Source organism: Chlamydotis macqueenii, chromosome 1, assembly GCF_036417535.1.
Source record: "Chlamydotis macqueenii isolate bChlMac1 chromosome 1, bChlMac1.mat, whole genome shotgun sequence".
Classification (NCBI taxonomy): domain Eukaryota; kingdom Metazoa; phylum Chordata; class Aves; order Otidiformes; family Otididae; genus Chlamydotis; species Chlamydotis macqueenii.
Genome location: NC_141556.1, coordinates 67,507,293 through 67,519,486, shown reverse-complemented (window position 1 = coordinate 67,519,486; position 12,194 = coordinate 67,507,293). Strand labels below are relative to the sequence as shown.

The 12,194-nt window shown below is 48.2% G+C and overlaps 1 protein-coding gene across 1 annotated transcript in view; it reads left to right on the top strand.

Moving 5' to 3' along the window:
• The first annotated feature begins 1,869 nt into the window (after window positions 1-1,869).
• Window positions 1,870-12,194, top strand: part of LOC104487034 (sodium- and chloride-dependent betaine transporter) — a 32,146-nt gene continuing 21,821 nt past the window's right edge. Inside the window, exons 1-5 of the mRNA XM_010129893.2 lie at window positions 1,870-2,062; window positions 5,959-6,093; window positions 6,943-7,083; window positions 8,631-8,718; window positions 10,279-10,411. Of these exons, the coding sequence (XP_010128195.2) occupies window positions 1,870-2,062; window positions 5,959-6,093; window positions 6,943-7,083; window positions 8,631-8,718; window positions 10,279-10,411 (690 nt within the window). The remainder of the gene's footprint in view (window positions 2,063-5,958; window positions 6,094-6,942; window positions 7,084-8,630; window positions 8,719-10,278; window positions 10,412-12,194) is intronic.

Below are 12,194 nucleotides of genomic sequence, written 5' to 3'. Positions count from 1 at the left end.
AACCACACATATTAGTAGAAATAGGTTGGCTCTTGGAGCCACCTTGTAATGAAAGAAAAAAAGCAAAGAATTAGCTAAGTCCTCTCCTGTCAGCTTCTCATGGTGTCCTCAATAAGCCCAGACTTAAGCATCCTTGTACTTGATAATGTGCCCTGGACTGCAGCAAATTGGAACGTGCCAAGGACTGTGGCAGATCAAACACGTTTCATTAAGTACGTGTTATTTTTTTCTCTCACATTTGACAGTGCGTGGAACTCTGCTCCTCTCAAAGACGAGGAGGCTGTGCTGCAGCATCTGAAGGAGCTGATTAGCCAGCTGGCAGGTCTCGCTACAAGCAAGCAGTGGGGAAAGAGTCCTTGCCTGGGCTCCAGAAGCTGAGAAAAGACTGGCAGGAGGACCTGACGTTTCCACCTCCCAACCCAACCCAGCAGGCAAGCTAAGTGAAGGGGGCAAATTTGGGACCAAGAGGACCTCCATGCTGGTGAGTTGCAGAGCTTCCAGCTCTGCACCAGCCAGCATTCAGCGTGCGTGCCTTGACTTCTGGGTTGCACTACCTGCTTTAAACGTGGGATTAGAGTTTTGCAAGAGCCTGTTAGAGGACTGATTCAGCTTCACGCTCAAGTGTAGATCCACACGTGTTGTAGTACTTGGTGGGCTTGGGGCAAGCCGTACCAGTAAACAGGAGCTTTCCAGCATATCAACCATGAAGGGCATGGGCTGGAAAAAAAAAGGGAGATTGCTTCCTTAGTGCCTTGGTGCATCTGCATGTGACACTGCAACTGGTTGTGCCCATTGTGGTACTGCCCACACATACGCCTTTATTGAAAACAACAGTAAAACCCTCTCAAATTTAGCAGGGGAGCAGAACCTTTCTGCAATGCTTCTGAAGAGGCAGCTATATAGCCTGGAGGATGGTCTTTACTAGCCCGAATGCCCTTCTCCGTGGCTCATGCTCCCCAGTTCTTGCTGCAACCCCTCTTACTAAAGGTGGTGTTAATGCTTTGCATGGGATTCAGCCCTCTGCATTCAGAATCCATGGAAATCTGGTGCTGATTTCAAAGGGAATAGGATGGGCCCTTCAGCACGAAGGCAGATGGAGGAACGAAGACTGCTGTTGCCCTGGGCATTTTGAGAGCAATTGGTGTTTTACGCTGTGGGGATTCCTGAAGGAATCCTAGGTCAAATAAGCATGTGTGCGTTTTGCTGAGGTGGCAGGCTGTATTGTAAACATGCTGTCCAGGGGACCAAAGACACCACTCCTGGCAGTCTTGAAATAAGATGGTAGGTCATCCATTCTTGTTCAGATCATTAGTCCATAACATTTCTATCCTGCCCTCAGAAACCACTCCAGAAGGAGATAGCTGCTGTATGAAGAACACAGGGAAGGGAAACTCATGTCCCCATGCCCTACTTCAGCTCCAGCTTCTTTTCTCTTCCTCTGAGCTGCTGTTTCCAAGTTCTGGCCAAGTTTCCAGCAGTAATGGAGACGCAGAGCATTTAGTCAGGCTCCAGAGAGGCACATGGAGGTACACTAAGGCTGATGGTCTGGGAAAGAGGAGGAAGGATGTTGTGGGGGTGAAGGGTGAATTTAGGGGTGAGTCCAGTGATGGGATGATGCAAGTGGGTCCTTCTCACCTGACCTTTCCTTTGTCCCTTCAGCACAGACTTTCTGTCTGACAAACATAACCTGAGGAAAATGCTTCTTGCTGATGTGAAATAAGCCATTTGCCCAAGGATGAGGGGAACCTCATGGTGACACTAGGATCACATCCATTGTGATGACTAGTGTCCTCCTTCCCCTTCCCACCAGTGTGTTCCACAGCAGCTCCCTATGTCCCGTGCTCTCTTTTTCCTTTGTCCCACAGAGCCATGACAAGAACTGCAGCAAAGGAAGGAGAGCCCAATGGGGCCATCGCAGCTCCTGAAGAGATAAAAAAGGAGGAAATGGAAGAGAGAGGCCAGTGGAGTAGCAAAATGGAGTTTGTGCTGTCTGTGGCTGGGGAGATCATTGGTCTGGGTAACGTGTGGAGGTTCCCATACCTCTGCTACAAGAATGGTGGTGGTAAGTTCACAGCCTGCATGAGTTGTCCTAGTTCTGTAGGCATGACAAGAGATACATTCATGCCTGAATCCACTTCTCCTATGCCTCACATGCCCCCACATACACTCCCTTGCCCTCTTCTCCAGCAAGTTAGCTCTTGCCAAAACCAGGAGAAATAGAAACTGAGGGTTGAATCCAGCTCTCCAGCTCCCAGCAGGTACTGTTTCTCAAAGCAGGTCTCCCAGGTTAGGATGCCAAATTAAACTTTAGTAACTCTTCAAGGCTCTTGGGCATCTAGAGGGACAGATGGTCTTCCAAAACCATCAGAAAGCTGTGAGTAGTCAGAAAGGCAGCAGCAACCTCCTCCTACATAATTCCCTTTTCCCACTGTCTGTGTCACCCCCACCTCCCTCAGGCCCTTGTTACAGAGGAGGAAAGGCTTTGATGGCACTGGTATCCTTGCCAAGGCCTGGTACCCCCTTCCTGGCACCTGGGTGCCCACTTCCTTCTCCAGGACACTTGATCTCCCACTAGCTCCTCTCACAGGGCTGGCTGCCCTGTGGTTATTGGAGAAACACAGTATTTTATTCTGTCAGTACAACTTGGTCAGCTCCAGAAATGAGGAATGGGACCAGACACCCAATGCTGAAGCACTTTGGCTTGTATAGACAAATATAAGCAGAGGAGCATCTTTGAGAACATGCACGTGAAGGATTTTTCTCAGAGGACAGGAAGAAGGAGGATCTTGCTAACTCTTCCCCAGGAACAGTTCTCACAGTGGTCAACCCACTGCTAGGGAAACCCATCCCCAGGAAGAGTCTGTTCCCCTTCCCTTTTGTTTCTTGTGTGACTCTCCTTTTCCAATAACACTGCCAAAAGATCATTACATGGTTAAAAATTAAACTTTCTCATAACAATAAAATGAAACTGGGAAAGAGGAAGGGAATAATTGACTGTCACTAACTTTTCTTGATGAATCAAAATCTAACTTTATATAAGAAAAGGAGGAATAATAAATTACACGTCAAATACAGCAATAACTTACCTTTTGTTCTTGTTCTCTAGAAACACCTTGAAATAATGCTTTGGGAGTTGCATGGGACTTTAAACTTCCTTTCTCTGCAGACCATGCCACAAAGGCCTTTCTTTCCCAAGGTGGTGTGGGCTTTCACCAATGGATAAGTCATTCATCTGTAGTTCATCCCAGGACTACCAAATTCCAGTCCCCTGTGCTGTTACTGGTGTTTATCTGATTCAAGTAGGAGTCAATACAATCTCTCCTCTGAACCAAATGGGGGTTGGATAAGAAGATGGTTAAAGAAAATGGAAGGAGTCTTTCTTGAACCCGGGGTGGTTTTTAGCAGATCTTCTAGTCTCCTTCTCTGAGGTTTTGATGATAGGCACTAGTGGCACCAAAGGCAAGCCAGAACAGCACAGATTAGTAAACACCCGTGGTGCATCTGATTGAACACCCCATTCTGCAGTGATGCTTTGCCACAGAAGTAATGGTTTTTCCATGGAAAATTCCTTCCTGAGCTCAGATGATATCTTTGCAGAGTTTATACTTATGGTATCCAGCTCAGTAGTCCTTGCAATTTGTATGGTAATTAGTGTGAAAAGGCTACTTTTTTGTTTGTTTGTTTTAGATATCTATTGAATAACTTTTTTTTTTTTTAATTAAACTACTCTGGAATAACTAAGGTTGTGATTCAGAGACCAACAAGGCTAGGCTTGAGAAAGATTAAGGTGGAAGAGTCCTTCCCTCATAGCTCCCACTGCCTTTGCGGAAAGTATGCTACTACTGTAGAAGGTACGTTTCTCTCTCTAGTGTCCTAGGGAATCAGATGATCAGATGGCCAGCAAACTAGTATGGGCAAGGCACTGTCTTTCCCATGACACTCAAAGATATTCTCTTCACTGGAAAAGTCCTTGAAATTGAAAAAAAAGGACATTTTTTCACCTATAAATGCCACATCTGCCTCTTTTCCTCCTCTGCCCCCGTGAACTGGAGACTGCTGTCCTTGCTGTCCTCTCACCTTTCTCCACGTTTGGATGCAGAGAAACAGTTATAAAGCTCTAAAGATAGATGTCATAATAACGATTGTGCTAATTTGCTGTAAAGCAACCAAGTGTAAAGTTACCTATGGTTACACTTTCAAATTTGATGTAATTGCTCAGCATCCTGAACTTGTTACTGACTTGTAAAGAAAGAGGGTCTACTTCTGGGGGCCCCTCTCAAGGCTGAGTGCCAGCAGAGCAGCAAACCGGGGAGGAGACTACACCTGAAGTTTCAGCTGGTAACTGCTCTGGGAAGGTTAAGAGGGACAAGACAATAGAGCTGTAAGAAAGCCCTCATTAGTCAGGGACCAAAATAGATCAACTTCTGGGACAAATAGTATCAGAAGAGAGGGCCTGGGACTGCCTGAACGGCTCGTCTGTGTGCAGGACAATAAAGCTGTCTTGCAGACCTGGCACAGAGATAGATGTCTTGCAGCACCAAAAGCAGCAGCTGCCTCACTTTCAGCTTACGCCGTTCCCATTCTTTGCTCTGCAAACCTGGACGGACGCCGTGACCCAGCCTCCCTCCCCTTGGCCCAGGTCCCCTGTAGCTATGGCACAGCTGCATTTAGGGGAAATTTGGATGTTACTCATATTGTAACATTGTTGGCTTAAAAACAAGGGGAAGCGTTCCTAGTTGCTAATTGTCATGGGAAGGAATTTCAGTGCGAATGTCTGTGCTGGTAGGAAAGGAGAGGGCCGGGGGGAAAACATCTGGTTTGACTAAGAAAGGGGCCCTCATCTTGGTTGCAAGCGGCCAAGATGCTCTCCAGGTACCGGTGGTGGGAAGTACCCATGACCAGAAGTTTACTGTACGGGATGGCGAGGCCTCGACAGCTGTTCCAGAGAGGAAGGTGGTCACCTTGGCCTGTTTGGAGGGGAGCTAAAATGTGAAAACCTACACTAACTATAGGGAGAAGGACTGTGAGGTGAGGGAAGGAAGGTCAGCCACGAAACTGAGATCTCAGGAGCAGTGAAAATATCGGTGTTTTGGTTTGGCAGCAGAACCAAAAAGAAGGAAAAAATGGTTCAGACAGGTGAACAGGGCATTAAACTCTTTGTTTGTTTGTTTGTTTTTTTCTATGCACTGTTTTTGCTGCTCATTGTTACTGAAAAAAAAAACCCACCCTGCTTTCTCTCCCCTTCCTCTTCCATTTGATCAAGGGTTAATCTGAGGGCTATTTCAGGCTGATTTCTCTTAAAACATTTATCTATATTTTAAGAAAAAAAGGAATTTGAAGACAGAAGTTAAACTTTTTCATTTTGAAAATACTGGAAAGATACTCTGTTGCCCTTCCCATACTTCCATTCTTTTGGTGCAAACTGCTTTTCAAATTTGACATGAGATATGTCTCATGCAAATTTATAGCCCGGCAAATTTATTACTTACCAAGAAATGTCATCAGCCTCCAGGTTTATATCTTCTGGGCAAGTGGGAGTCCTGCTGTGACTCCCAGGAAAGGCAGAACAAATGTGGTTATGTGAAACAAGGACTTCTTTTGCTTCGCCTGGCTCCTGCTGAAAGCTAGAATGAGGTCAGGAGAGTGAAGCAGGGGGAACTTCTTCAGCACTGGCTTTTTTATTTCCTTGCCTGGTTACTCCTTACCTCCAGGTTTTGGCCAAGACCAAACACAGAAGTACTGCAGTAGCATGAGACAGACCACACTTGTATTTTTTTTCCGAGAAATGATGGTGTTGGAGAACTTTTTTCTTCTTTTAGCAGAGGTCTCATGGTTAATTCAGAGAAATAATTTGTGTTTATCAGGTGATTTCAGCTGTGGCCCCAGGTACCTGGCAAACGGTGGTGGGGATAAGATTTTAAAGAGGTTTCTGAGGCAGCATCTCACCCCTCTCTGCAGGAGCCTTCCTCATCCCTTATCTCATCTTCCTCTTCACCTGCGGGATCCCCCTGTTCTTCCTGGAGACGGCGCTGGGGCAGTACACCAGCCAGGGAGGGGTGACGGCCTGGCGGAAGATCTGTCCCATCTTTGAAGGTGAGTCAAGTTACGGGAATTGCTGGCAGCACTTTCTAACGATTAGTAACTCAGAGCCTTTTTTGGAAATGTGATTCTGTTTTTATTTTTTTTTTCCTTCGCCTTTATTCTCCCTCCCTTCCTCTCTCTCATAGCCTTGTTATATCTCCCGGTGACTGCTGTGTGTGCAGGGGCAGTACCCTGACCCCCCCCCCCCACCCCGTAGGTGATTGAGGGCATGTGGTGCTGGCTGAGGGCTGTGCTGGTCCAGCTGAGCCACCATCTCTGCATTGAGATGCTCAGAGCCCATGAGAAGCAGGATGGCCAGCAAGCAGGAGGAAGAGAATGGAAGTGTCGGTACACGAATGACTGCACATAGCCCAGGACACATCCTGAAGAGAGAAGAGGATGAGGAAGTTTGCTCAAGCACAGGCGTGCAGTGTTATTTGAAACTACCTGGAGCCCAGGACCTCCCCCGCTGGAGACCCCTGCACTCTGGCATGGGGCCTGGAGGAGGACAGCAGTGACATTTCTTTTCTTTCAAGACTACAGCTGGCTTCTCTACAAGAGAGGCACTGTAGTGCTGTGGCATGATAGTGGTCAGAAAAATGCTTTCCTATCAGCAAAAGGTTTTCTCTCTCGGTTCTGCCACAGACCTGTCTAGAGACACCAACGTTTGCTGTCTGTGCACAGTCACAAAATCCTTTCTTTTTCCCTAAGAAAGGTCTTGCCCTATTCTCTAGTGAGCCGTGTGGTTGGTGTTTCACCCTTCTTACCATGGCACGGTCTATGTCTTTGTTTGGGGTTAAGCCCAACGTGCTGGGAGGTGGTTGGCAGCCCCATCCTCACCTCCTTCGCTTTCCTTCACAGGAGTTGGATATGCTGCGCAGGTCATTGAGTGCTATCTGAACATCTACTACATCATCATCCTCTCCTGGGCACTCTTTTACCTGTTCAGCTCCTTCACCACAGTACTACCGTGGGCCAGCTGCAATAACCCCTGGAATTCAGGTATGTCTTCCCTTGGTCGGCTCCTAACTCCTTCCCAATTCCCAGAAATTATTTGGGTTTTGTAGAAAATATGTTTTATTCAGACAAAAAGCTCTCATGAGCTGCAAAGTGGTTAGGGACTCCTGCAAAGGCAAATGTCTTAATTCACTGTGGGCAAGTGTCAGGAAGCATGAGTGGCATGACTCTATGCCTAGCAGCAGGGTACAGTAAAACTATTTCCATATGGAGATGTTTTGGGCATTGAGATTTCGCTGAAAAATCTACATTTTCAGGCAAGTGGGCGAGGTAGGTAGGTTGGCAGAGTTTTCAAGCCAATCTAGAGCCCTCCTCACATGGCAGGAGCTTTTCATTAGCCCTGGTACAACAATTTATCTTAAAATTCCCTTCCCACTCCTTTGGAGTTACTGGGACAGTTGCTGCCATGTACTGAACAGTTTCCTTTGTGCGCTCAGCTTTTGGCTAAGTCAGGCCAAACCTGCATTGGAGCATTTTGCCAGTACAGGTGTCCCAATGCAGGAACCAGTTACACAAAACTCTAAAGGCACTGTTTTTAATCACATCCCTACAAGCCTCTATGGCATTACATTGGCCAGGGGTCTCATCTCCTCATGCCCACAATTCACGTTGGTGTGCCCAGTAGAGAAGACCTGGCTTTGGTTTTATTCAAGGCACTTGGGCTGTTCCCGGGAAGATGGGGTAGATGTGAGGTAATCTTCATGGATCTGATGTCCTTGACAGACCTTTTTACCATGTTGAATAGGTTGTTTTGCTTTCAGTTGAAAGCCAGGCTGGAAAGAGCTTTGGCAGCAGCTTGGTTCCCTCCTTTATTCTCTTGGGTCAGGTGATTAATTTCTGTGATGTGTTAAATTTCTCCACTCTCCTCTGCCTCTTCATCCCAGCAGAGGTAACCAGGCTTTTAAAGAGTGGATCTGATTATTTCAGCTCCTCCAACATGGGTTTGTTTGTGAGGCAAGCCACTGATGTTCTCTTAACAGGCAGAAGCTTCCCAGCCAGAACTGGGCTTCCTCGGTTTGCCAGTGGATTGTCTTTTGCTTGCCAAATGCAAGATGAGGTCCATTTCTTGGTTGTACGGCATGGCCTCTGTTTTCAGTAATTTCGCACTACGTGACAGGGTTGGGCACGGCAGAGTGGAACATGAAAGCATCTGCGGAATGTGCAAACACGTGCGGACAGGGAATGGTGCGAGGATGGGATTTTCTATCCTGGCTACTCATAGCAGCTATCCCTCAATAATCTATATTTTTCAGCCATCTGGTTTCCATTTGGCAGGGAATTGCTCCGTCCTTCCCCTCTCCTTTTCCCAAAGCCCTCTGGCTACTGCTGGATTGGGATTTGTAGGTGGGGAGAGCCAGAGTTTAATGACATGCTTAATGAGATGCAAGATTTTAATGAGAAGCTCTATAGCACGGGGTGCAGGGTCTGTGTGTTGCCAGAGTGATAGCTAGGGTACAGAGGGGAAGGAGCATCCCTCATGGAGGAGGCTTGGAGAATTTCTCTGGGTCATCACCTTCCTTTTCTTTTGGCAGATCTCTGTGTGGACTTTCTGAACAGCTCCATCTTGGACAACAGGACCATGCCTGCGAACGCCACCTCCCCAATGATTGAGTTTTGGGAGTATGTGATTGCTTTCCCTCTGTTTAAACTCCTCTCTCATCCAGATGCTGCACCTGTAGGAGTATCCAGGCGGAGGGCTGTGCGTCTCTGTAGGACCAAGTGAGGTGCCACATGTCAGACCCCAACATGGGAAGCACAGTGCCCTGAGCTGCCAAGGAGATTGGCACAGAGCCCAGGGGCGTGAGGACTAGATTCACTCCAAAGGCTGCTCGCAGTGTGCCCACCCAGGGCACACACAGGCGTGTGTGTGTGCGCACGCAGGCGTGTCCCCTCTCTGGCACTGAGGTTCCTGGGTGAGTGTGGCCACGGAAAGAGGCACCAAAAGAAAACGAGGACTTGCTGTAAGCAGAGGGTGCTTGTGTTTGGTCTTGCAGGCAAGTATGAGAGACCTGGGCAGACTGAACAGTCCTCTACAGTATAACAGAAAGGGACAAAACCACCTTTTCCCTTCTTCTGACCATGTCTTGCTTGGTGCCTAAGGGAAGTGGCCCATCAGACTGCTCAGGCTCATCCCTGGAGAGCAGAGTTCTGAGGTGCATGTGTGAGATGCCAGAGAGGGGCTCAGGGAGGTTTGGTCATGGGGCTGGAGGCAACAAAACACCTCTGAGGGAAGGGTCCTGCAGCAGGCCAGACAATGTCACAGAGAGGGTAATCACTGCAACTGGGGCCACACTATCTCTCCACACTCAACTGAGGAAGGTCTCACAAAGAAGAGAGTGTCAGGGGCTCAGCTTCAGCAGTACTTTTTTTCCCCTCATTTATGGCTCCTAAAGTGCCTTTAAGAGGTTTGAGTGTCCTTTGTCCCTTGCAGCCACCACAGGGCACAGAGAAGATGATATGCACCCATGAAGTGCAGAGTCTGCATAGTGCTGGACCCCCTCTCCTGCCCTATTCTTTGCACATACCACTTAGCGAGAGCTGTGACCCCTCTGAAAGGATTGTTCAGCATTTCTGCAGAGGTTGCAAGGGCAAGTGGACCCTGAGGGGACTGGTTTGGAGAAGGGTGTGCAGAGGAATCCTAAATGTGGGATTAGGCTTCTGGGGACTGCATGAGCTGCAGCTTTCACGTGGCCCACATTCACGAGGGTGAGTCTTCAAGGAATGAGGCTGAAGGAAGGGCATGGCAATCACAAAAGCTGCTAATGCTTATATACAGGGTATCCGTAGTATATGAGGAGGCCAGAGGAAGAGCGGTGGCCATGGGGTATTGATGGCATTGGTGGCCTGTTTTGGATTGAGTAGTGTCTGCTAGGCAGCTGCCAGGGTAGGGGAGCAATGGGGAGCAGGTGGTGATTTTGTGTTGTATGGGTCTGACAGGCACAGCACCACGGGCTTGGAGAGTGGGAGGTCTTGGGATAGCATGGTGGAGCGATATCATCAGGAATGACGGAGAGAAGAGCCTTAGACAGAGCTGGGGTGATTTATATGGCTGGGAGACCTGGGCAGATGTGTTGTGGATAATCTGTTAAGTCCCTGGATGGGGTAGTATGGGAAAGGTCTGTATGGGTGAGTGTGGTCTGAGGTGTTAACTCTTCTCTCCCTGTCCCTGGACACTGGCAGGAAGCGAGTCCTGGGGCTCACGGATGGTATTCACAAACTGGGCACTGTGCGCTGGGAGCTGGCTCTGTGTCTCCTGCTGGCGTGGATCATCTGCTACTTCTGCATCTGGAAAGGGGTCAAGTCCACAGGCAAAGTAGGAATGAAGAGTGCCCCCTTGGTCCATAAGCCTCCTTGTGCCCATCAAACATTTCTTTCCCAATCTCTTTTCCCTCTTCACGAAGTAGAGGCAGGAGATATACAGCACTGAAGTCAAACCTAAAACCTGGTGGGGCCATACTGATTTACGCTGGTTGTGTTTAACCTGCAAGAGGAAGAAAAAAGAGTAGGTCAAATAGGGAAAGGAGAACAGAGAGAGACCTGGGAACTGAGGGGAGTCTTGGGTCACCTCTTCCCTTGCAAGTACGCACAGAGGCTGATGGATACTCTCCAAGTGCCCTTGGGAACCATCCACTCACTAGTGTGTTGTCCTGGTGTGGCTGGCTGGTGTTCTTAACAAGATCCTCTGCAGTGGCAAACTACTTATCCCTGCAATAATTTAACACTTGAGGAAAACAGACAAGCTGCTGCCTGTCACCAGCTCAGTGAATACATAATGAATCTCTCTGGCTTCTTTATCCTGCAAAATACTTGGGGTATGAGAGGTGTCTTTGTGCTTCCCTTTGTACTCTCCCTGGCTCTGCAGTTTTTGACTCAGCGGGTCACTTTCTGCATTTTGCTGGTGAGACTGGAGCCAATGCTCCCTGCTGACATTGGTCCCGTAGATCAGGTGGTCTGGTTATCCTTCAGGAGTGAATGAGTGTGTGATGCTTTGGGGTGGGTGTTAGGGACGCTGCTACAGCCTTGACTTGTTCAGGACCTCCTTCCTTCCTTGAGCTGCAATGAGGTGGGTGGGTCATTAATGATGGTTGGGTCTCGCGGGCGCTCAGGGTATGTCCCAAGAGCAAAGGGAGAGGAACCAATTTCTGCAACAGACTTCTTCCTTCAAATCACTATCCCTAGTATCGGCAGATGTTCCCTGTAGTACTGGGCACCCGAGTTTCAGTGTCAAATCCTATCTCTCCCACTCGGGCACCCATTTTAACAGAGCAAGACAATAGCTTGCTCTGCTCACTACATCTCTCCCAGTCTTTGCTGATGACTCTGACTCTTGCTGGTGCTGACCTGCTGTCCACCATTTCTGAAGGAGGGAGAGCCAGACTCCACATCTACAGGGAGAGAGGATGCTCCACACTTCAAATCTTAAATCTCTGATTCTCCCTGGTTTGAATACCATTCCGATTTTGGGAGATTGGGTTTGGGAGGCTGTTTAATCTTCATGAAAGCGTAGTTAAATCATCCCAAGTTCCCTTCAGCTCTCAGCCCACTCCACCGGGTCTCTCCTCTGCCTGGTGTTGCCCCAGTGTGCAGAGCTTGCCTGCACAAGGAGAAATCTGAGGAAGTTCAGTCAGGCTGGTTGGGCCAATTGAGTTTGGCAAAGTCAGACTAAAAAGTGAGAGGAAACAGTGAGTGCAGGCAGCAGCTGGAATGGTTTTCTTGAGACCACAGAAGATTTTTCCGTCACAAATTTTAGGATACAAGGCTTACTTTGATCAGCCAGATTTTACAGACATGGGGCAGCAACACAGGGTGAGTTTTTCTGTCCCAAGACATACCACAGGTCAGACAGGCCAGTTGTCTTCTCTGCAGGTAGCCATTTTGAGTTTTACAGGGGCATTGTCAAAAAAAAAAAATCAGCTCCTTCCTTCTTTTTCCTCACTGACTACGTATTAGGGTAAGCAGTGGGGAGGTCCCAGGAATTCTGAGTAGAGGCATAATTTAGTTTCACAGCTGCAGAGTAAACAGGATGATGTGCTTGACTGAGAGGCTGCTCTAATCGGATAACCCTGCCAGACCCTTGTGTTTATGCTTCTGTGAGT